Source organism: Pyxicephalus adspersus, chromosome 11 (genome assembly GCF_032062135.1).
Source record: "Pyxicephalus adspersus chromosome 11, UCB_Pads_2.0, whole genome shotgun sequence".
NCBI classification, from domain to species: Eukaryota; Metazoa; Chordata; class Amphibia; order Anura; family Pyxicephalidae; genus Pyxicephalus; species Pyxicephalus adspersus.
In genome coordinates, this window is record NC_092868.1 from 46357787 (window position 1) to 46384095 (window position 26309).

Genomic DNA, 26309 nt, shown 5'->3' on the forward strand with positions numbered 1-26309 from the left:
ATATATTATCAAGATCTATCATAAAACTAATGAAACATTTCTTATATAAAATCTTGTCATATCCATGCACAATTGGATCACCAAAATGTGTATTTGATGGCTATGGATAAATTATATAAGGGGCAGTGGAGGAGAAGTTGAGTTAGTAGGACATAATAATATTATTATTAAACATGCTAAAAGCGGTAACCCAGAGCCACACTCAGGGTAGGTAAAAACAAAAAAACACTTACCTGGTCTCATCCGTGTCCTGCCCGTTGGATCCCATCCTCGTGCTGTGTCCTCTTCCTCTGATCTTCCCCCGGTGAGTGCACTAATATGTTCCCCGGGTGTTCCTGGTGACGTTGGTGCGTGCGAGGGAGCGTGGTGGGAAATTCAAATTATTTTGTATTAGAATCACTACAAAATAACTCTATTGAATCCAATACAAAGTAATTATTATATATAAATATAATATAAATATATATATATATATATATATATATATATATATATATATATATATATATATATATCACAATCTGTAACATTTTATGGCTTAGTGCTTCCTTTACCCTTGCTGCCCTAAGCACAGATCTATGTATGTAAATCTGGGAATAAAATACCCGGTAATGACTACTGAACTTTTCTTATTGCCTGGTTGCAGTGGATAATCCTGGTGCTTGTATGTATACCAATATAATAATGCTGAGCAGTTTAAATATCTTATATATTTCTATAGAATTTCTATAGATCAAAAACATAATATTAGCCCCACAGTGTCCATAGACATCATTTACTTTAAATGGTGCAGCTTGCTGTGTTTTCCCACATTCACATTGTTCTCCAATTGTCTGAATGAATAAACCATCAGATATATCTGGTTTATTATCCCTAAAAATTGTCAGCCCAGTTACTTGTGTCTGCTCATACCCAAGCCTGTTATGAACTGACACCAGCATATTGGTCTGTATTGCCAAAATAGCTAAAAAGGCAAACACCAACTAAATGTTATATTTTTTTTTTTGGTACAAAAAGATAGGTTAGAGTTTTTGTCCGATATTTATTGCTTTCTGTGTTATGTAGATTTCCACCATCCTTAAATGATAACTTAACAGATACGGATCTGTCTACTGACTCCTGCCTGCAAATTGTTTACAGTTCTTAATAGCTGAAGCGGCAATAGAAAGTATCTCCTCCGCTAATTCTCTCTACCTTCATTTGGCTTAAACAATCCCATTTGCCTTGACCTAACAAAGTGACAGCGTCTCTTGTAAAAGATACCATCACCAACCTAAATACTACAGGCAAGAGCACCAAATAAATTCTCACTTGCAATTCCTTTTTGATTTCTTTCTATTCTCATACAATGTGCTTTTGATCTTGAAAATTGTGTGATTGCCTAATTATTCTCTGTGCTGGCCCAGCTCCTATATTTTAATCCTCAACTTGCTATATATATTGATGCAGCTGCCAGGGAGAAAACAAAGGGGAATACCAAGTGTCACTCAAGCAACAACCCTTTGGGGCTTCTGACATCACATCCAACATGTTGGAATGCTCAAACTTTTTAATTATCAACTGCCATGAAGCAGGGATTTGACATTATTATATATCTTTAGGGCCTTAAGGGCTATTTATACATAGAGAGTCAGGCCAATAAAAGATGTATTTGATGTGTTTTTAATATGTCATCCTATTTATGATTAAAATGGGATTATTTCCTGACTCTAAAGAATAGTTTTATTTATTTCTATATATATATATATATATATATATATATATATATACACAATTGTTTTATATTATATAATAATTTTTTCATTGTAAACATACAGGGGAATACTGGGAACCAACTGTGAGTCTTGTTCTGACTCAGTAAGGGGCCATCAACCCAATAAATATTATTTACACTAGGAGTAAATGTGGGGTGGAATGCAAATGCAGCCTCACCTCCTGCTCAGCCCTAACCTGTATACATCTTTATTAACTCTCATATAAAACATAAATGACCAGAAATTTATAAGATTGTCCATCCTCTCAAATTTAGAACATATTGGTACTATTAATATAAACCTGTAATTTTAGATTATATTTCAATATAAACATAGTTACTTCTGCTAACATAGAGCTCATTAATGTGTTTGTTGGACTTTTTCTACCACTAAGAATATTTTAATGTTTTTTGAGTATAAAGCATTGTGCATCTTGATTTCCAAGGATGCATTATCATGGAACTCATAGAGTTAAAAAGCAATAGCAACCATGTTTTCTCTTTATTATAGAAGTTATTCAGGCGAATGGAAAAGCCAACTAATCACATCTGCAAATCTTCAGAGGAGAATCTTCTATGAAAAATGTGCTAACAAGAACATTTCTGGTTGCTCATAGCAAGCAATCAAAATAATTGATTTTTTTAGCTCTGCAGAAATTACAGTTAGCAGCTGATTTACAGACAAGAAGAAATTTGACCCACAGTGGTGGAATGGATCACTAGGATCTCTGTGAGTTAAAAAATGTTTGATGATGAATCAGGTATGGCTAATGATAAAAAAGGTTGGGTCGCATTTACTGTGTGAATGTGGAAGGACTTTTCCCTGGGTAATTCTGAACTCATGAGACTCGGCACAGAAACTATAATGTGTTATTATTTTTACACAGTATTTATATAGTGCTGACATATTACGCAGCGCTGTACAAAGTCCATAGTCATTTCATTAGCTGTCCTTTAAAGGGGCTCACAATCCAATGTTCCTGCAATAGTCATTTGCCATAATAGCAGTCTAAGGTCAATTTTGGGAGGTAGCCAATTAACTTAACTGCATGTTTTTGGAATGTGAGAAGAAACCAGAGTACCCGGAGGAAACCCACGGACAACCTGCAAACTCCATGCAGATAGTGACCTGGCTGAGATTCGAACCTGGGACCTAGCACTACAAAGGCCAGAGTGCTAACTGAGCCACTGTGCTGCCTGTGTTTGTGATTTTAATACATATATATATATATATGAAACAATTATTTTGAAACATACTAAGACATTAACAATACTATGGATTGGCTAAAATGACAACACAGCAGAATCTGCTTTCTTTGCGGCTCCATTGCTCTCCAACTAATGGAACATCTGACCATAGATGAGTCACTGTAAATTACAGGCTTCTTTTGGTACCATCAAAGACACAATGCCAAGCATGTGAATGAGAATAAAGCTTCTTCTGGCTCTTAAGAGGGTTGCACAATATTACAGACTTTATTGTATTAAGATGCCATTTTGTGACCAAGGGCTCTGGAATATACTGCAGAGCCCGGGATCTTTCAGTTTCATTCTGGGAAACACTGCTAAGTATAATACTCAAAGCAACCACTTATAAGCCATCTCATTCATGACAAATGGCAGTAATTGTGATTGCAGCAAGTTACTGAACTAGGTATTTCATGTTTTATCCTGTACACTGCTTACTATGTTTCATTTTTTTCTATTGTTCTTAATTTTATTTGTCCCTAGTTCACCATTTCTAGAAAAAGTATTTATCCACTTAGGTTTTTTTGGTGTCATTGTGCCACAATGGGTAAAGCGGAACTTCATCTAATAATCATCTTGGCCATCCCCTATATGGCTCTAAACAGTCAAACTGATTTGAACTTCAGGTTAGGTAAAAGTTTGAGAAAGCAAGGTTTTTTGGCAGTAAATACAATATTTATTTGGTAGTCATTGTACAAAATATAGTTTCTCACAAGTATGTTTCAATTATTTACACACACACAAAAAAAATGCTTAACCGCAGAAGACGTGTATTTTCATGTTGCATGAGTAGCCCATAAGCTGACGTGTTTTGTTTTAATTGGTCTCCCCGGAGGTTAGTGGGATGTAACTAAATATATCCTTTAGAGCAGTGGTCCTCGACCTTTTGGACCTCACAGACCACTAAATTTACAGACTCTGGACCGCGCAGGGAGCCGTGTGTTAAAGAAACTTCCCCCAGAGTAATGTCATAATACCAGAACCTGCCCACTCTCCCATTCCAGGCTCAGACCAGAGACAAAAGCCGCCCACCGCCCTGAGCCTGCGATGCATATGGGAGACATGGTTCGCGGCTTTGGCCAATGCACCCCCCCAAGCTGGGTCCTTCTCCTGACCCCTCTGAGAGGTGCACCGGCCAGAGCTGCCGACCCCCAAAATGTTCTCGTGGATTACCAGTGGTCAACGGAGCACAGGTTGGGGACCACTACTTTAGAGAACTCCACAGGTGTGTTGGATCAGTCAGGGCATTATTGCAGACAGGGAAAAGTGATTTTCCCTTTGCAAAAATGCTTCTTACCTGCCTGATCATTCTATTGAACTGTTAAAAAAAAAAAAAGCAGTACATGCGCATCTCGGCTTTCCCTGCAGTTGCCAGCACTAAATGAACTCCTATGTGCCTGTGTGAGAGTTATGTGATCCCAGCCCAGCCAATCTAGATGGCCAAAGACTGCAAAGAGGCTGAGAACAAGGAAGATGACGGTGGTGCCCTCCCACAGAATGGGGACATTTGCCAGCATTTCTTTTTAATCCACCAACAGATTATGGCGCAAAGGGTGTATTTACTTTTTCACACTACACTATTATAGATGCAGTTTGCCTTTTACAATTTTTACAGCAAACAACATGATATTAAAAAAGTGTCTGATGTTCCATAGCAAAGAGGGCGCAAAAATACTCTCAATATCTAGGTTTAAATTAGACAACCATCATACTAGCAAAGAAGATTCCTATTATTGACACTGTAGCAAGATGAATCATATGATGCCAAATCTGCAGGGAATTCTGAATCATCTGCCTCTGAAAAAGGGATTAAAGGGCCTGGTTGCCAAATAAATGGCTGCAATTCTGTAGCAACACAAATACTGACAGCCTTATCTAGGCCCTTTTATCCATTTTCCAGGGTAGATAATGCCAAATACCCTGCAAATTTGTCATCCTTTGATTCATCACATAATCTGAAATGGCTGACTCTGATTTAATGGATTTGAAGTGGTGCTAAATGTCGGAGACTATTAATTTTTCCAATGACATTAAATTATGAGAATGAATACATCATGTCAATTTAAATTGTCTTTTGTTCAATTGAATGAAAAAGTTTACTAAATATGCCACAAAATTAACATTTGCAAAAGGTGATCTTCATTTTTCAGATGATCAATATATTATATTAGTTATGTAGTGGACAGTAGGGATGAGTGAGCGAGATTTGTAAATTGGATCTTGCTGAGAATCGGGCCTCTTCGCTTACTGAACATGTAAGCGAGAGCGGCCTTGTAAATTCGGATGTCGAATTGAAATTTTTCGGGACCCTACCAGAGCTGTAGTATCTGTTCTTGAATAGAGATTCTCTATCCAAGAACACAGGAGCCCTTTGGCTGTGCTCATGAATGAATGCAGCCGTGGAAATCGTCCTGTGATGATTCCCATGGCTGCATTCATTCATGAGCACAGACGTGGGAATTAACCTCCAGTGCTCGGGGATCGCACACAATCCCACACAATGAATGCACCCTTGGGAATCATCCTGTAATTTCCTCAAACTTCCAATGGGTCCGTGAAATCGGTTCGACGAAATTTTGCAAACCCATCGGAAGTTTGAGGAAATTTTCGCGAGACTGGCAAAAGCCTTCTCGCGCATCCCTAGTTGACAGCTCTGTGAATAAATCGACAATATAAAGTCTTACAAAGATTCATAATTAGGGGCTCCTCGTGAATCAGATACTCCAACCCAACCAACCCCTAATATAAGAGTAAGTAATAAAATCTGGTTCCACACATCTGTGATTGGACAGCTCACATGTAATTTTGACCTCCACACTTATTTGGTCAATAACCTCCAATAAAGGTCAATTACCTCTAGATGTAAGTAATCAGCCAGCAGATGACATTCACAGAATGGCTTCTCATTATGCAAGAGTGCACGAACGACGGGGGCAGTATAACAAAAATAATCCCTTTAAAAGCAGAACTTTATCAAGCAGATCAAACAGGTGGTGGCATATAACAAAAAAAGCTTCCATTAGGTAAATCCTGAATCATCTATTAAAGCCACTTACTGTATATGTTTATAATGTGACATCTTTGCAGTGTCAGCAAATTTTATAGAGAATTGAAAGCAACAATGGATTTCCTCCCTACTCTTAGTGTGGCATGTACAGCCTCACTAAGGGGTAGGAGTAAAAATCCCCATTAATTGGGTGTAGGAGAAAAAAAAGTTCAATGTTAGTGGTGCAAATAGTGAATAAAAAGCCATATTATTGAATTCAGCAAAATAATATAAACGCTATCAATGGTGGCAGTGGGCAAACATAAGCCCCATCACTGGTGTCATTGGGAAAAAACTCCATCACTAATGTCAGTGGATACAAAATAATCCAATTACTTGGTGTCAGTTGGAGACTACTAAACCCAATACATGTAGTCGCCGAGTTACGGATGACTCCTAGATATGAACGGGGCTTCCCTGCTTGCTCGTATACAGGACAGAGGCTTGATGGGGTGGAGGGGGCCGTTTGCATGACTTGCAGAAAAAATCTGTTGCTAAACACAGCTGAGGTTATGGGTGATCTTAAGAGCTGAGCTGATCTGTAACATCTTGTAACTCTTTAATGAACAAGACAAACTCTGCAGTTGTTTCTTTTTGCATAGCAAAGCACAGCTTGCTCCAAAAGTTAATGAATGTCTAGGCTCCTTAATGATGTTTTTTTCCTTGCTTTGTTTGTGATTAACTCACAGTGAGAGTTTTATACAGTAACTGACACCATGCTCCATAATATTATGTTGAGACAAACATCTATACTAATTGCATTTATTAAATAATGTACATGTTCCGACTTACATATGAATTCAACGTAGGAACAAACCTACAGTCCCTATCTAGTGTGTATCTGTATTTTCTGCATCAATTAGATAAACTAAGCCACATTTTACTGGTGTCATTTGGAGGAACTCAAACACCATATAATTAGTATCAGTGTAATGAAATGAGCCTTACTAATTAATTGAGTGTAAAAGTTGACCTAATTTATTCGGTAGCAGTAAAACCAAAAAAATAGATCTCGGTTAAACTATAGAGTCAGATATCAGTTAGAGAAAAATAAGCCCCTTATTGGTATCTTCAGAGATATAGAATAGGCCCCATTATTGGTATCAGCAGAAGTGAAAATAAACCCTTCTATGGTGGGATAAATAAGCCCTGCCGTTCATGTCAATGGTATGAAATAATCCCAGTCATTAGTGCCAGTAGGAGAAAAATAAGACAAAAATTGTTTGAGTCAATGGGAAGAAACATGCCTTACCATTAGTGTTGGTGTTTGAATTCGTCTTGTCCCTATAATTGACCCAAAAATGGTGGTTCGATTTCGTGTTTAAAAATATGTTTAAAAAAAAAAAGTCGAACTCCAGATGAACTCTCAATAGAGTTTCTCCATTGAGAGTTCATCTAAGTTCAGTTCCCACAGTCTGCAGATAAACTCTCAATGATAAGTACAGCGGGGTTACTTATCATTGAGAGTTTATCTGCAGTTCCACTGGGATCCCCGGGCTCTAGAGGTAAATAAACCTCTAGTGCCCGGGGATCGCAAACAGGAGGATTCCCAGGGATGCAAGAATGATTGCAGCCCTGAGAATCCACTGCGATAAAGGTGGTCAGATTGTGTTGCTGCACTGTACTGTACTACAGGTATCCAGTGGGTCCATCCCTTGTCTACAGGTACCTTGAGATATTGGTAATAGCTCATTATACATGCAGAAAGATCTATTTTCTCATCTGTGTACTTGTTGCAAAAAAAAACCCCTTAGGGCTTAAATTTAAGGTGTAATACTTAAAACAAACAGTATATAATGCAAAACAAAGGCTGCTAACTTTATTCATTCTCTGACTCCCATTCTGCATGTACCACCAATCACAAATTTTATTGACTTAAAACCCAATTGGTGTTTGAATCCATCATCCCATAATTGCTATTTATCATTCCAGAACTCTACTCGGCTATTTTCATATCATGCATTCATGTATTACAATGGAAGCCAAGTATTATAAGAAATCAGTTTAAACAGTATAATCCCTGCAGCTAGCAGACTGAGTCAGTATACATGTGAGTCCTCCGAATCTTGTGCACACAATCTTTTAAGCCCAAGGGTCAACAGGAGCCACCAACCTTTGTAAACCATGTTTAAAGAACATCAGGCTGCACAACAATTTGTCTTTCAGGCTTTAATGCTCCGCTATTTTCTTTTCTCTGATGCATTTTGCCTGATACTGGAGCTTAATCATAGAGCAGGGAGGGGGGATATTGGGGGATATGTAAACTTGTGTATGAATTGACATATCAGAACATCAAAGTTGCAAAAACACAAAAATAAATAGATGTTTAAGAGTATAAGATGACAGCAGGAAGCCCAAAATACACTTGACAACACAGTATATAATATTACTTACTATGGCCACAGTTTTCCTATAGGAAGGATGTGCACCTACACATTGTTAATGCTTTTGAAACGTATATAAGTGTTTGACTACACAGACACATCGCATAAACACTCATAAATTACTGTGCAATAATAATATTTACCATGAAAAAGGTGATTGATTTTGAAGAGTAGGGTTTGTAGCACAAATTTATTTTTGGAGTCACTGGGCTGAAGTACAATAGTAGAAAAAAATGATATTCATGATATTCTAACACGCTTCATGGGATTAACCAGCTTCTTCAGGGGGAATATCGAGATCACAAGGGTAATTATTGTTTAAAATTATGTCAGTTTCCTGTGTAGAAAGACAATCTTATTGGATTTTTGTTTGTGATCTTGATTTTACCCATGAAGAAGCAGGTTAATCCCACAAAAAATGTTGAGATATTATAAATATTGTTTATTCTACTACTGTACTTCAACTTTGATCATCTTGAGACCCCTTACCTTGTGATTGGTTATGATTCTGAACATATATAAATAGTTTGTGTTTTTTTTTATGTATGTCTTCTCCATCATGTAATCTCAATAAAAACAGATTTTGATTTTAATAGTAAACCTCCTTTGCCACATAAATTCTTCCTTTATGCCTTATATGTGTTTATGGCAGAATTCTTAGCGAGGTTGCAACTCAAAAAAATAGTATATAATACAAAGGGATTCTCTTTATTTGATGTGTTGATTCTGTTTGCTCCTTTTTGGTGTGTTCAACTATTATTGAAAATATCTGTTTAATAGAAATGCCTGTTGATCCGTCAAGAAACTTTGGAAGCTAATAACAATGGTCCAAATTCTCGGTGGACTTATGGAACCATTAAACCTCAATGTTAAAAAAAAGGGAAGCGGAAGTGTCTGTGTTTGTCGTAAAATGACAACACTGTCACTCCATAGATATAGTACAGTAAGATAAAGATGCTGCATTTTTTTGCCATGGAATGGTAACCTGCAAAATATGTTCTTCTTGGATTTGAAAATGCTTTAAATTATTTGAACAGAAAGGTTCACTGATGACTTTAAACAATCAATATAAAATAGTGGACAAGAACAGAGCTATGGTGGTGATTTTGTTTTTTTACCCAGCTTCAATGGCCCAGGCTCCCCCAGCTGCTTGTGACCATAGTAGTACACTAAAGGGGGTCTGTAGACTATAGGACAGTGGGGCCACAAAAGGATGTTGGGCATGGGGTCAAATTTTCTCACACTTCCACCCCTGGTGACTAAGGCTAATAGAACATAGAGGGTGAAATGCCCCAGCAGGGACAATGACTGCAAAAAATGGGCTCTAATCCTTTCCAAACTATCCAAAATGAAAAATAAAATAAAAGTTAGATACACTTTAAACTCACAAGAAGAATAAGTACTATGTAAAAATACCTAACACAGGTGGACATCCAGTAATAAGCTATGTTTTCTGATGACAATGGCTGGGATTTCTCTGTCTTGTAAATCCAAACAGCCCTGCCTGCTAAACTTTAGAACCCCTACTGCCTAACTACCCATACCTTGTGGCCCTATTTTACAATCACATATTGATTTTTTTCACAAGCACAATACTGTTGCCTTAACTCTGAAGAGCTTGATCACACACTATATATAGATAATGGCTCCTGGGAGATGGAGTTTTGGAGGTATACCTGCTCCCAGTAACTGTCCCTTTAGGAATTTTACAAGCTTGTTAATGTTGTCAAAGGTAGTAGCAAAAGTTATTTATCACCACAGGAGCAAAGTGAAAAAAAAATATCATAGGGGGTCTGGGGGGTAAATAACAATGGTTCAAAATACCCCATATCTTTAATGGAAGCAAACATAATAAAGACTCTCAAATGGCATCTACCATGTGGAAGTGATTTGTATAATTGGTTATTGATTTCTATTCACTGTCTAAGTGTCCCTCATAGGATATAACAAACTAATGTCCGTACGATAGTCATAGTGTAATGTATCTGCTATGGTCTTACATTACGGTATACTTATGGGATGTGAGTGGAAACTGGAGGAACACACAGATGCTATACATGTCCTTGCTGAGATTCAAACATGGGACCCTAGTGCTGCCTGGTGATTGCTGAGAGTCACCTTTGAATGTAATCAAGAGCCACACTTTAGGTGTGCTTAAGTAAAGGGGATAAATACTGCATGTACTCAAGTATAAACCAGATTTTTTTTTTTTTACATGAAAAGGCCATTAGAAGAAGAATCATGGTTTCTGCTTCAGCTACTAGATGACGCAGTGTCATTTACAGCAGTGGTCGCCAACCTTTCAGACCTCACGGACAACTAGGTCCATGAAATCCGGACCGTGCATGTGCGGGGAGCCGTGTGACACTCAAAGGGGAAGAAACTTCCCCTAGAGTGACGTCATGGTGCCAGAACTTACCCACTCTCCCATCGCAGGCTCAAACCTGCTTGCTAAATTCCAGCGGGACAGTAGAGTGGGGCTGTAGATTTAACAAAAGTTGTGTCCACAGCCCTGTGCTACTGTCTCCCCAGGACGGTTAGCATGTAGGTCTGAGCCTGCAATGGGAGAGTGGGCGGGTTGTGTCCATACGGGGGACAGAGCCACCGACCACCAAAATTTGCTAGTGGACCACCGGTTGGCAAACGCTGATTTACAGTGTAAAGTGTAGTACAAACTTGCCATCTTACGCAGAATTAGGATCACATTACATAAAGCCACATCACTTTTTACTGGTGGTTAACGATAATGCCCCAAAAATCATTTAAGAGCAAGTGACCTAATATAACCAATAGGGATGAGTGAGAATGCCGCTGACATTCTCGCAAAAAATTCCCCGAACTTCCGATGGGCCTGCAAAATTTCGGCAAACAGATTTTGCGAATTCCATTGAAGTGCAGGTTCCCACGCTCCTTGGGCTGTATGCATCATTGATAAGTACAGCCTGTGGAGCGTGGGAACTTGCGGTCACAGCTGATTGGAGGCATGCGAGTGCTTCCAATCAGCTGTGACTGCAGACGAACTCCAGAAGAACTCTCAATGAAGATTCTCTATTGAGAGATCATCTGAGTTCGGCGAGAACATGACCTCTTGGCGAATCACAAGGCAGTTCTTACCTACATGTTCTGTAATCGAGAAAGGTCCGATTCGCCGCAAGATCAAAATTAAAAATTTCGCTCGCTCATCGCTAACAACCAACAACTCAAAAGTACAAAATACCTTAAAGTGTAAAAGGATAAAAAAAAGATTAAACAACTGAGCCGATGTGATTGTTATTTTCTCTTTTAGGGTAAATGTTTTTAAAATCCACACCAGGGATATATTTTTTTTTAACATTCCTTTAATTGCCATTTCTGTTGATTATTGTTTTAAACATTAGTGGTATTAGTAGCATTTTGACACTAGGTTTATTCTCAAGTCAATGTAGTTTTCCTTTTTTCAGTTAAAATTGGGCCAGTTTACCAGCGTATCGGATTATATTTGAGTATATGCAATAATTGTACGATGAAGTGAACTTTTACTTTAAATTCTATTCAACAAACACAACTACTGGTAAGATAAAATCCAATATTATTTGTTCTTGATTTTAGAAAAGCTTTTAATTCAAAAGAATTTAGTAGATGAACTGCATGTATCACAGCAACCAATCACCTAATTTTTCAAACCTGCACTTACGTTATAAAAGGGAGGATCTCTTTGCTTGCTATGAGTCAGACACACAAACCTCACAAACACAACAACAGGACTCTGCAGTGCAGTGTATAAAAGGTTCTCGTTTATACTATATAAAGCAGAAGATTTACAGTGAACAAGTTTATCTTTGTCATTTATATCATAGTTCACATGACCGTGCTCTTGGAGACAGCAGTCTCACGCTACCTCACCCTTTGTCTACCGGCTTAATATGATTTTTTTCTCTCTTTTCCAATAAAACGCAGCTCGTTATTGCACAGACCCTCCAAGCACATTTTACAACTGTTGCATGCTTTGGAAATGTTAATATGGCTTGGATGCGATTCATTATTATCACACAGTCTATAAATATTCATGCAGGTCACACGCAGAATGTAAGCTGCGCCAGAAGGCTGGCACAACTGCATACATCACCGGATTGATTAAACATGAGGCCGTTATGTATCGGAATAGGTGACACTTACCTGCCTCCATCACCTCACACTGCTGTCCAAAGGCGTGCGAGAAGGTGACGGGCCCAGAAGCATCCATGGCTCTCAATGTCATGGGTCTGACGGTCCAAAGAACCAAGCGCCACTTGTTTGGCTGTTTTGTACGGCTTCCCAAACCTGTCAGCCCCGCTTCCAGACAACAAATATTTATTGGGGGCTCGAGTTTTTGCAGGGATCCAGTAAGCCGTTCCAGCAGCTACATCCTCAGATGCAATTACTGAGAAGCAGAGAGAGAGAGATGAGAGGGGGGGAATGTCTCCGGCAGCTGCAGAGGATCTTGTAAAACACATGCAGTTATTACCTCCTGAATGCAATATCTGCAATTATTTGGGCCATATTGGGGAGCCTGGACATGTTCCCAAGCTTAGGGCTGATTGACCGCTTTATTTGCCGTACTTAAAATTCCAACAAGGCGTTTGGGATCTCTGTATTGTTCAGGCTTTTCATGACTGCAAGGCTGCTCTGTGACTGTGCTGCTTTTAAATGACTCTTTTCTACTCCCCATGCTGGCTAAGGAAAAGAAATATACAACATGGGTACAAATGACTGGCTATTGTAATAAAAATGCACAGACGGCCGTGTTAGTCTGCAGCGAAGAACTTGAGTTGACCTTGCAGAACAACGGAAGCTCAGGAATGTTGTTATCCATAGCAGCCAATCCTAGAACAGCTTTAAGATTTTTTTTCACTCAGCCTATTGAAAGCGGAGTTCTGATTGGTTGCTGTGTAGTACTGATGTTTTTGCATCTGTAGTTTTGTAAACAATATGCCACACAGAAGGATAGTATGGTCAAGTCTAAATACATACTCTTGCATCATCAGAACCCTAACCCTTACATACTTGCAGTTGCAATTGATTGTACTGCAGCTGTTATATGCTTCCAGCTTCAATACCTTGCAGTTTAACCCTGCAGTGTTGTGTCAGCTGCAGTTCAACCTAAACCACAGTCAACCTCTATGTCATGTAGTTGAAAGCATTAGTTTTGATTTAGTGTTTTTAGGAATTGATGTATAAAAGGAAGCAACCACCACAGCCTTCAACTTGTAAGCTGCGGTTGCATTTCAATATAGGTCAATAGGGTGGACAAAATAATATGTTGCATTCAGCAACTGCAGCTGCGGTTCAGTTGAATGAAAGAGGTTAGAAGTGCAGTTGAGCCTGAAGCAAACTTCTACATTTAACTGCAAGTCTGACATTAGCTTTAAGCAAAAATGATACAGAGGAAGGCAAAAAATTATTTAACGCATGCTCTAATTTGCTCAAATTGTTGAAAACTGCCTCCCTAATGTTGGCATTGCCAAAACACATGGTGGTCAAAAAAAAGGCAAAATTATTACAATGTATTCTATTTTTGAGGGCTGCATTATGATTTTAATGACAAAGGACTATTACAGAAGGTCCAGCGATTCATATTTACTTACTCATTTTACTCAATTACTGAATTGGATATTGGAGCACTGGTCATTTAAAGTTTTAAAATAGCAAACTTGAGAGTGATATTTAAATTTGTTTTGAGAATGGGAATGGAGAATTTCAAGATCAAAGTCTGCTAAATCTGTGGTGTATATTGGTATAAACTATTCACTGTAAAATACAGAACAATCTCGGGTCTGTGGTGTGGACCTTTATTCCCACTGGTGGCAAATACAGATAAAATGAGAGTACTATGGGACAGCAGTAGCACTGAAAAGCTCTTAATGGGGAGGACAAAGCAATTATTGCACTTAGCAGAGAAGCAACATCAAAAATGTTCCTCAATGCAAAACTGACCCATTTTCAAATCGACTGGAATTATTTGTTTTTTCTATTTGTAAAGGTTCTTGTACAGCTGCAAAACTCTGTCTTCTCCTTTAACACATACATCAAGAGCAAAAATCAGTATTAGAAAGAGACTCCTAGGCAGTGATTTATTAAAGCTCCCCAAGGCTGGAGGAAATACACTTTCACCAGTGAAGCTGGGTGATCCAACAAACCTGGGATGCATCTGGTCCAGGATTCAAAGCATTTGCTATCAAATAGCAAATGACATTCAATAAATTCATTCCAGGTTTGCTTGATCACCTAGCTTCACTGGTGAAAGTGTATTCTCTCCAGCCTTGGAGAGCTTTAATAAATCAGGACCCTAGTCTGTGGCTTATATAGAGAAGGTGAAATTCCTAATAATTACTGGGGTTGACTGTATATCGTTAGCATGCTTTGCAGTGACTCCTGGAATTCCTTGAGTTATTTATATTTTTTTGGCAAAAATGAGATAATATCGAATCCCCTATTTTAAATAGCCTCCTTTTCATATCAGAGCTTCCCTTTGCATTAGAGTTCCCCCTTTACATCAGAGCTCCCCTTTGTATTGGAGTCTCCTCTTTAGCATTAGAACCCTACATTTACTTCAGGAGCCCGGAAGACCTCCATTAGCATGAACCTTCACCAGTTTAACAAGTGTAGTTGCACCAGTGGCCCACTGTTGTAAATGGGACCAACAGGAGAGATCTTTTAATATTATTATTAATATTGTTATTATTAATAAACAGGATTTATATACAACATATTACACAGCGCTATACATTAAATAGGACTTTTACTACTGTCCACCTTTGCCAGGCAGACATCATCAAATGGAGTGCCAAGAAGTGGGGGTCAATGGCTCCACATCCAGGCCTTCATACGAATAGATTCCAGATGGTGGATGTGAAGAGGACCCCTACAGGCTATTTGGAGTAAGGGTCTGGCCTCCATCAAGACCCTTGCAACCCCTGTTCCTATGACAGTGCAGCTCTATCCTTTTCTTTCCAAGTCTTAGGTATATTCAGAGCAAACTGATTTGCTCGCTCATCAAATTCCCATGAGAAAAAAAAAAAAAAAAAAAAGAACTTACCAGAAAACAAATCCATCATGATGATAAGAATGACCGTATTGTTCTAAGTTTCTGTGCTGTAAATGGAATGCGTGTTTTTGCCACACTGCGGCACATTCTAGTCATTTTTTAAAACTCAACCGCATGCAACTAGTGAGCCAGGGAGGCTGCATGTACCATACTGTGATAAAAATTGCTGCCTATAAAATAGGATATTAAACATTCCTCTGTTTTCTATTTCAGCAGATGTCTGTGCAGGGGATTGGCTCTTTGCCTAGAGATGCAAGTCACTATATTTATACTTCCATTCTGAAATAAATAGCAAATAGCCGGTCTAACAGTCCAGAGTGAAATGTATTTTATCGATTGCTCTTGTTTTAATAAAAAGTTAAATTATTGCAGATCAAGAACCACAAACTTTGCTTTTATTATGAAATCTGAGTATTGACCCACTGACCTGGGTGAGGAAAATTGGATTTTATATTATAGCTAGCTATTCTTGGCTTTTCCATTCTCAAGGGATATTTCCATTATCTTGCAACATCCTCCTAACAAATTTAAACTTGTAAGGCAAAACCATGAAACAATCAACGTTGTAAATAGTATTTATGACCTATTTTGTTTTCTTTTGCCTTTAATAGCGTTTGAAATTACTTTGTATCCAATGGGAAATATTCACATGTTGCTTGTTGCAGGAGAACACTCAGTGGTATGCTGTTTCTGCTGTTTCTTTACAGTGTGGATAATCTGTATATTCTGCTTATTCTCAATATTGTTTTATTGAATGCTTTATTTTAAGTTTTTTGTATAGTAATAAAAATTATCATTGATATTAATAATCATCCTCCAGTGCCTAATAAAGAAGCCTGCTTTTCTTTCCTCCTTCTGTTCCTATGGTATAGTCCAACTATTGGACGTTAAAGGCTTTGGCACCTAACCAATTTGATTAGGGGTATTAACTATGTGTACATGTGGCACGGCTAGCTATACTCTATAAATAAATAAGTATGCTGGTTCTTACTAAGGCTATGTATATTTTAGCGGCTTGTGTGGCTCCTGTTGGCTGCCACCTTGCCACTGCTGCCTTGGTTCTGGTTACAGCAGGCAAAACTGAGACAATCCCATTTATTCTTCCCATTGTGCATGAAAAGTGTGACACCACTCACAAGAACCGCAAAGTGTATATAAGTGTATATACTGGTCTGGTATGAATAATTTAATAAAACATTCATGCGTGATATATTTTGTATATAATGTTTAGTTAAAGTTCATATTTATTATAATATATAATATTTTTTTTTACCTGAAAATGCCATTAGAAAATAATGTTGGTTTATACTAGGGCCACTAGATGGCACTGTATCATCATGTAAAGTGCAATCATACTATTGTTATTCTTATACCACTTTACATGAGGACACAGCATCATCTACTGGTGACCAACAGTAATACATAAAAGATTATTTAAGAGCTAGTGAGCAATCATAACCAACTCAACAACACAAAACACTTTAAAATGGAAAAAGGGGAGCCCATGTTTTTTTTATATTTTAATTAAATGTTTTACAAATACCACACCATAGATATAATTATTTACATTCATGTGATAGGTATTTCTTTTAATTGCACTTTTGAATGATAGCAGTGATGGCCGCATCTTGTGCCCTAGATTTACACTAAAGTCAATTTTATTTTTAGGTATATGAAATCTAAAACCTCATATACATGGTAATATAAGTTTAAAATTAATTTTGATAGTTTTACATTTTCAATTTTTAATATAATAACAATGTAATAACCGTGTTCAGGTAATTCCATCCATAAATTGAAAATGCTCTCTCCCTCTCTTTTATTTTGCTTCTGATTTGCCATTTTCTGTCTGCTTCAAATGGCTACTTCAAAACACATTTTGCAGGTTCGCTGAGGTGCATGAAAAGGAAAAATGTGAAAGCAAATTCCTTATTACATGATCAAAACATCACCATGGCAAGCACAATGTTTATACAGAGTATAATAGATACACTTAAACTTTATAAAAATAAATCAATTAGGGTAACAATACCATGTTCAGTATCTTTATTAGCAATAGCAATTTTGCAATAGCAAAATACTCATACAGCTGGCAGAGGAGTTAAAAATTGGATTTTCCTATACTTTCATTTTCATATTTTTGTAAAAGTATTTTACTGAGGACATGTTTCCTTGATCCAACCTCCCCAACAATTTTGTAAGTCTGGTAATATAAATTTATAAGATGCAAAGAAAAAACACACAAAAAATACAACTTGATGCAAAAAGCAATTTTGGTGAACATTGTCTGCCTATTATTATTATTATTAATAATAAACAGGATTTATATAGCGCCAACATATTAAGCAGCGCTGTACATTAAATAGGGATTGCAAATGACAGACTAATACAGACCGTGATACAGGAGGAGAGACCCCTGCCCTGAAGAGCTTACAATCTAGTAGGTGGTGGAATTGCACACACAAAAGGATGGGAGATATGTAGTGGTGGGAAGTAGTGGTGGTTTCAAAAAACAGAAGAAGCCGGGTAGGCAAGTTTGAAAAAAATGGGTTTTGAGCACTCTTTTAAATGAGCAGAAAGTAGGAGCAAGCCGAATAGGATGAGGAAGACCATTCCAGGGAGTCGGGGCAGCTCTAGAGAAGTCTTGTATCCGTGTGTGTGATGAGGTTATGAGTGAGGAAGTCAGTAGTAGGTCATTGGAGGAGCGGAGAGAGCGGCTAGGGGAGTATTTTTTAACCAGGTCAGAAATGTAAGTGGGACAATAGCTGTGTAGGGATTTGAAGGCAAAGCACAGGAGTTTGAATTTGATTCTAAGGTGAAATGGAAGCCAATGGAGAGAACTACAAAGAGATGCAGCGGAAGAGGAGGGGAGGGAAGGATGGATGAGTCTGGCTGCAGCATTCATAATAGATTGTAGAGGAGAGAGTTGGGTTAGTGGAATACCAGAGAGGAGGATGTTACAGTAGTCCAGACGGGAGATAAGAGCGTGTACAAGGAGTTTGGTGGTCTCGGGACAGGTAGGGGCGGATTTATCCCTATTTGGCTTGTATTCAATGCCCCATAATGCCCCTACTTCTCAGCTTCCAGAGGTATGATAAATTTAGGGTGACGATACTTCTCATTCATACTTACAGTACATTGTTTGACCACCCTAGGACAGAAAATGCGGAGTAGTAAAATCATCAGGTAACTAATTAATAAAAAAAGCCAGAAGGATAAAAATTACTAAATTGTTTATCTCTAAGAAATTTTAAGCTGCAATAAAGTAAAATGATACACTTTAATCATCCAAGATTTATGCAACTTTTACCCAACTTTACACATCTCCCACGCTGGATTCCCATGAAACCCCAAGGTTCCTCTAGATGTTTCTAGGGGTTCCCTAAACAATGAGTAATTTGGACCTTTCAGGTTAGTTACCACTGACACCATTGATCTTTTTGGCTATCTGTAAAAGTGACATTCTTCAGTGTAGGAGGAATTTTCCCAATGGCCACCACATTAGTATAATTTTCACATTGAATTGTAGTGTCCGGGGTTCTCTTAGACCTGGAATTTGAAGTGAAATTTCAAACCTGCATGTATACATTTTAATTGACTCCAATGTGAAAATTGAGTAAATTATGGCTAAAAGTTGAGCGAATCTTGGGTGAAAGCATTTATTAATAGACCCCTTTTAGTTTTTGAAAGTTTTATTTCAGTTGCTCCTCAATGGCTCATTAAGGATCTCAAAACAGTGATCATTCTCCTCTAGTTTAGCTTTAATGTTCTTTAATATTTTTTGACTACCAATATTCTACACAAAATCTTTGTAACAGCTCCTTTCACGTCATTGTTCCTGAGGCTGTATATGAATGGGTTAAACAGCGGTGCAATAAAAGCATATAGAGCAGCAATCAGCCTGTCCTTATTCATGGAATAGCTGGATTTGGGTCTGAAATACATGAAAATAGCAGAGCCATAAAACATAGTGACAACAATAAGATGAGAAGCACAGGTTGAAAAAGCTTTCTTTCTCCCAGAGTTGGTCTTTATATTTAGTATTGCGGAAATGATACGCACATAAGACGCAATGGTTAATAAAAATGCACTGACAATGACACAGCCACATGCCACCAGAAGGACAATTTCATTCATCGCTGTAGGTGAACAAGCCAAGTCGAGCAGAGGAGGGATGTCGCAAAAAAAATGGTTGATGGTGTTGGCACCACAAAAGGATAAAGTGAATGTCAGAACCGTGTGTATTAAAGAGTTTATTGCTCCGCTCACCCATGAGATGGTTATCAGGCCTAGACAGGTTCTCTTATTCATGATGATGCCATACAAAAGAGGGTGACATATGGCATTGTAACGGTCGTAAGCCATCGCCGCCAACATGTAGCACTCTGTCCCACCCAACAGCAAAAAACAAAACATCTGAGAAACGCAACCCAAGAAAGTGATGAATTTAATTTGCAGCAGGAGGCTGGACAAAAGTTTGGGAACTGTGGTGGATATGTAGCAGATCTCCAGAAAAGAGAAGTTGGCTAGAAAGAAGTACATTGGAGTGTGAAGTTCAGTACTGAACCTGTAGGCAAAGATTATGGAGAGGTTGCCAATCATGGTAATGATGTAGATGAGCAAAAATACCACAAATAGCAAATGCTGGAGAGTGAGAACTTCTGAAAATCCCAGAAGAATAAAATCTGATGTTTCGTTCATTTTGTTTTATGGATCTGATGATTGAAAAGATCATGATTAATCAATGTAGATCTGAGCTCCAGATAGATATTAAAAAAACAACACTGTCTGCAGTTATCCACCATGGGGTTTATTTATAAGGGTTTCTCCCAACTTTTACCAAAATGTGCATTTTTTACATTAATATTAATTAGAAAATATACAAATCGGTAAAGTTGATAATTGTGAAAAATCTGTATGGTAACTGGTAAAAGTTGGGTTAAAACATTTTTTATATATATGTCCATGATTATTTTTATATTATTTTTATTAATAATATTATATATATTATATAATTATATTATATAATTAATATAATTATAATATAATATTAATAAATATAATAATTATTATATAATAATATTTATATTAATATTACTTGAAATATAAATAAATACAACTAGTATAAATACCTAAAAAAAAATTAATTTCATTTTTAACTCTTCAGCACATGAACCTTCTTCTTTTTCACCGCACTGCTTATGGGTGGTCCTCATCGTATTGGTGGATGCTCATCATGTGTATCCCCAACCAAGACTGCCATTAGACATTTCCTGGGCTGCATACTAGGTAAAATCTTTGAGCCTTACTCCCCCATGTCTAAAAGTTCCAGCACTGCAAAGTCAAGCTCTTTTGATTTGAAAATCCTGAACCTCTGAAAACCAATATGAATTGCCTGTTTAAAATATGTGAGATTGTCCAATCTTGGCAGAAGAACCCTATGCTCCCTACTGATGGTGGCCCTGTCCTCCACCCAGCTAAGGTCACTGCAATGTATCTCTAATTCCCAGCCCTAGCAATGTGGGTATGAAGCATTGCAGATCATGAGACTTCTGTTCATGTGGGAAATAACGGAACAGGGAATGCCTACAGACCAAACTGGAGCATGCTCAGATGGGTGGCAACACTACACAGGGAAGATCAACCTGCAGATCATTGCCACCAGTGATTAGCTGTTTATACACTACCTGTCCAAAAAGAAAAGTCCCCAAGCCTGTAGGAGCAGTAGTATGATCTGGGTTGCTTTGGTTGATCCAGTCAAGGTTCACCAATGTTTTGCACCCAAGAAATTAGGTATATTACCACCTGAGTATACAAAATGACTAGGCTCCTCTAATAATAGATATTTCTTCTCTGTGATTGCATCAGAATATTCCAAGATGCTAATGTTTATTAGAAAAATTAGCCAGGGAGCATGTGACATCATTTTCAAACATAGATTGGCTACCACAGAACCCAAACCAAAACCGTATTGAGAATCTTTAAGAAGTGCTGGAGAAGACTTTACACGGTGGTCCCATCAACTCATCTTGGTGAAAAATGAATGATACTTAAGACTTTTTGTGGGCAAGCAGTGTAATGAACAGCAAATTTATTGGCCTTGCTGCCTACTAAAATCCTTATCTTCAAGTATGACCAACAAACCTACAAGATCTACAGTACCATGTGTAATGAGAACACGATGGCCTCGGGCATGTCGGTACATGACTCTTGGCTTTGTTCCTGACTATGCTTGTCTGCTGTCTGCAGTACTCCAACCAGTCATTCTATACCAGACTTGCCTAAGGCACTGGTGCCTCTCCCGTAGTACTGCGCATTGTTCTGTCCAGTCTGGTGTGCCCAAGGACCGCAACCTGGCAGTAGCCTGCAGTGCAACATCCTCACCACTGCCTATATCCTGCACCTTGGCCCTACTCAGGGCTCACACCACTATTGTGCAACCCATAGCGCCTCCTAGAGGGTTCGTCTCTCCAAGCATGATAGGGGTTTCTTGAGCTTTGACTGATTGACTTCCCATGTGATGGTGACCTCATTATATTGTATTTAATGCTACTTTGTAAAATCAATATCATTCCCCCAAAGCTCTATTATATCTGTCTTTAAGGGGACATTCTTTCCACTGATCACCAATGTAAGGTGTATTTTTTCCATACACCTCCAATGGTTTTAGGAAGGGTCCCCCAAGACCTGAAAATGATCTAAAGGGTTCCTCAAGCGTAAAAAGGTTCAGAAAGTCGGCCTAATGAATGGTGTGAACTACAATTACCTTCTTCTCCCAAATACTGACTCTGTTCAAATGACTTTCTGAATGCTACATGGCAGCTATGTGCCATAATAAATATTAAGCCATTTACCTGACAGCAAATTTTGTACTTACTTTGTAGCAGTAACTATGATTTATTCCCTTGCATGTCTATGTATTTATTAGACAATTCTTCAAATCTCGTACAGTCTTACCAAGTTTGTCACATTGTAGACAGAAGCACAAAGTCACTTAGCAAAATGTCTATTTTATATATTAACCTTGTATGAAGCATTAACCTTGAAAATCGAGAGACAGACAACATTACCAGTTTTATGTGTAGGCAGAAAAAGTCATATTCTGCTTGACATAAGACTTAATAAACAAAACTAGTCAAGCGTGACTTTGCCAAAGTTGGATTAATTTGCAATTTCTAAACTAGTTGTGGAAATGTTGAAATAATGTTCTGGTGACTTTGCTCTCTTCCTCTTTTCATTTTTGATGTTTTATAACCTAGCTGGGCTCAAAGATATTTCAATGGAAAAAAGGGTAATTTTTGTTTGCCATTTAAACCAATGCTATGTATTATGAGGATTGTTTTAGTTTGTATTACATATAGTTAGTAAGGTTGAAAAAAGTCCACCAAGCTCAGCCTCTGGGAAAGAAACATATTACAAACCTGCATATCCTAGATAAAACCATATATACAGAGTTGATCCAGAGGAAGGCAAAAACAACTCTTAAAAGCCTGGTTCAATTTGCACCAACAGGGGATAAAAATGTCCTTCCTGATAAAATATATTTTGGATGGATTTTAACCTCCTGGGTGGTTCATTTCTGTCCGGATTTATATGTATAAAAGTGGTACATTGTTTTTCATGAAAATTTATTTTATATTGTAGGCCTGTAATATCATCAAAATTGTTCAATATTAATTAAATGTAATAAATTTAATAGTAAACTTTAAATAAATAACACAAAAATCTGTTAAAACAAGGGTGCATAAATAAATCAAAAATACTGAAACCTGTAACTGAACTGTACAGTAGTATATATAATAATATATAATAATAATGATTACTTTGTATTGGATTCAATACAGTTATTTTGTATAATCTAATACATAATAATTTAAATTTCCTGCCACTGTCCTGCATGCACCAATGCCCGCACCGACTTCACCGGAAACTCCCGGGGAATGTCAGCGCACTCGCCGGGGGACAGATCAGAGGAAGAGGACACGGCCAGAAGACGGGCAGGACACTGGAGGACGCTGATGGGACCAGGTATGTCCTTTTTGTTTAAGTTTATAGCTACCCTGAGTGTGTCTTTTAGCCATTTTTTTTTTTACCTTGAGCCACACTCGAGATTACTGCTCGGAAGGAGTTACATTGCACCCTACACAAACATTTCATCATGAAAGCTATGGTAAGGAGTTACCTTTTACTCACATGTTCAGTCTCCATTTGTAAAAAATGCCAGAGGGAAAGTTCCAAGTGCAAGAAACAAAACAAAATACATTTCTAGGGATACTTTATTTCATAGCTTTAGCTTCCCAACAGCTAACAGAACTTTGGTTCTGTCCAGTATTCTTTGTTATGACTCTCACATGTCCATATTGCACTAAACAGCTCATTATTACCTTTGGTTGTTCCATTTATTTCCAAAATGTACCAAGGACAGGTAGTGAATAATCCATGTGTTTTTAAGGCGTAGGCAAAACCAATGAAAAACATGGGGAGAACATGCAAACTTCTTGCAGATAGTCTGCTGGCCAGAATTTGAACGAGGGACCCAGAGCTGCAGAGTGCTAACCACTGAGCCATCCCTAGGAGGACAATTTTGGATGAAAATTGTTCACTAATATGACCTCTATAAATGCTAAGGAATTTATTGCATTTTTGTACATATTCCCTTCGAACAGCAGATGGTGCTGTAGTCTGTTACATGTTGAACCGGATGCAGTTTTTACTTCTATGTTGGTAAAAAGTTAAATATGTTGGAATTTACGCACCTGAAGGTTGGCCAGGCTGTTTAGACTCTTTAACAATGTTTTCTTAAAATAGTAAATACCCAAAGAACATTCGATCCTAGGAGAATATAGTCTTGATCTCCTGCTGAATAAAATGCAGCACCTATAACTGAATATCCTGAATGTTCTTCTGTTATGTTTTTAGGGATTCTGAACAAGCAAAGAGGCAATTCATACTGGTTTTCAGGATTTTCCTGCCTATGCATTAAAAAAAAACATACCTGGGTTTTTTTTTCAGCTTTTAAGTCTGTGTTTGCTTACAATAAAAATTTTTGGGTATAGGTGTCAAACACCTATATAGAGTTTTAAATATATTAGGCACTTTTTTGATAATTTGTTTAATTTCTACAAGGAGTTCACAATTACTTTTTAATTATTTGCCCCTTTAGCTTCTGAGCCATGTTTATGAATGTGCAAAAAACACATTTTAAATGCATTACAGCAAACACAGAATAACATTGCACATGTTTCCTCCAACATTGACAGTGTTAACGCCTATTAGTGCAGCAAGAGAGCACGGAAGTTATCAGCTAACAAGATTTCTGGAAGGTATTTTTTTCTTTTGCAGTTATCTGTAAGTTCTAATGAAAAATGTATTGGCGTATTTAATGCACCAAAAGGAAGCAAATAGGAGAAGTTCACTGTTAGAGTTTTCACTTTAAAGCAGAACTAAATTAAGAAATGAAAAAAGAATTGCAAGCAGACAGGTTGTTTCTTGCTGTCAATAAGTCTGATTTATTAATGCTCTCCTAGGCTGGAGAGGATACATTTTCCTCAGTGAAGCTTGGTGATCCAGCAAACCAGGAATTGATCTGGTCCAGGATCCAAAACATTTACTAGCAAATTACTTTGAGGATATCCATTCCAGGTTTGCTGTATCACCCAGGTTCACTGATGAAAGTGTATCCTGTACAGCCTTGGAGAGCTTTATTAAATCAAATCTAATGTCTCTTCTGCAAAAAAAACAAACTTATCCACATGTGCACGATCTTTTCTCTATTGTACCAGCATAGCTCGCTCCCGGGAATGAATGAACTCTAGTGTGCATTCATAGCAGTTTCATCATTCCAGCCTGGCCAACCAAGATAGCCCAATCTGGAAGAGGAGCAGGTGAAGATGCCAGCGACTGATGAATGAGGGATGAGTTTAGTTGATTAATTGCAAACAGTTAACCAATATAGCAGAAGATCCTGAAGTTGGAAGATAAAAGTAAAAAGTAAAGATTCCAGGAACTGTGCAGGGGGAGATGAGTTTAGTTAATAATTTGCAAACAGGCAGGTAAGGTTAATACAAGGTAGACATAGCCTGTCTTTTCTGTAATAAAGAACCTACCTGCTCACCAATTTTTCATTGTTACATTAGTTCCACTTTACTATCAAGGTGAATTTATTGTCAATAACACACCAAAGCACTAATCCAATGGTTTTCCAACACATAGGCATTGCAATGCACCATAAACACATTATAACTCATTACCATGTGCTGGAAACACTGTTTTTACCTTTTTTATGATACACTATAATGAATTAGGTAATGAGATCGGCTACAGTTATATATGTATAATAATGCTAAGGATTATAGATTATGTACAGTATATAGATAGATATAGATACCATACCTCCTTGTCCTTCACGGATTGTCTGACAGCCATCATTTATACATGGTGCATCCATTGCCAATGTGTTGTTGTTATGCTAAGAAAAGTGATTGTTTAAATCATTTTTTGCTTATTAAGTACTGATTTGTTAGGAAATAATAATTGCCTTAGAGACATCCTATGTTATTCTCCAAGGTGCAAATATCCTCAGATGACTGACTTATTATATATTAGGTAATGAAACCAGGGACAGATGTTTCCTGATTTGTTTTTCTTTTGCTAAAGTTCAACTTTGTTAACTTTGGGCATTTCCCGGCAGAATTTCTCAATATATTGTACAACTTTGTTAACTTTGTGATGTAAAACAAAGTGATTTACTAATGTTATTGTGCAAACTTTGAAGCTTTGCTGAAATAAGATATATATATTAGTTTATATTAACCT

The 26309-nt window shown here is 37.6% G+C and overlaps 2 protein-coding genes across 6 annotated transcripts in view; both read right to left on the bottom strand.

Moving 5' to 3' along the window:
• The window catches only part of KAZN (kazrin, periplakin interacting protein), a 323763-nt gene extending 310470 nt beyond the window's left edge, over positions 1-13293 (bottom strand). The window contains exon 1 of one of the 4 annotated variants that reach the window (XM_072427300.1): positions 12587-13289. In XM_072427300.1, coding sequence (XP_072283401.1) covers positions 12587-12668 — 82 coding nt within the window. In that variant the 5' untranslated portion in view covers positions 12669-13289. Of the gene's footprint in view, positions 1-12586 lie in introns of all 4 variants that reach the window. The other 3 variants (XM_072427301.1, XM_072427303.1, XM_072427306.1) reach the window with 3 other exon arrangements.
• A 3559-nt stretch (positions 13294-16852) lies between these two features.
• Positions 16853-26103, bottom strand: LOC140341492 (olfactory receptor 5V1-like). 2 transcript variants are annotated; one of them, XR_011922891.1, is made up of 3 exons: positions 25887-26103; positions 18627-18684; positions 16853-17384 (listed from the first exon to the last, which is right to left on the bottom strand). XR_011922891.1 is itself a non-coding variant. In XM_072427308.1 (2 exons), exon 1 carries the CDS (start codon positions 20193-20195, stop codon positions 19266-19268), a length of 930 nt encoding a protein of 309 aa, XP_072283409.1. In that variant the 5' UTR covers positions 20196-20404; the 3' UTR covers positions 16853-17384; positions 18627-19265. The 2 variants fall into 2 exon arrangements, 1 of the variants encoding a protein (XP_072283409.1); XM_072427308.1 differs by lacking the exon at positions 25887-26103 and having other exon boundaries at positions 18627-20404.
• Positions 26104-26309: the final 206 nt, after the last annotated feature.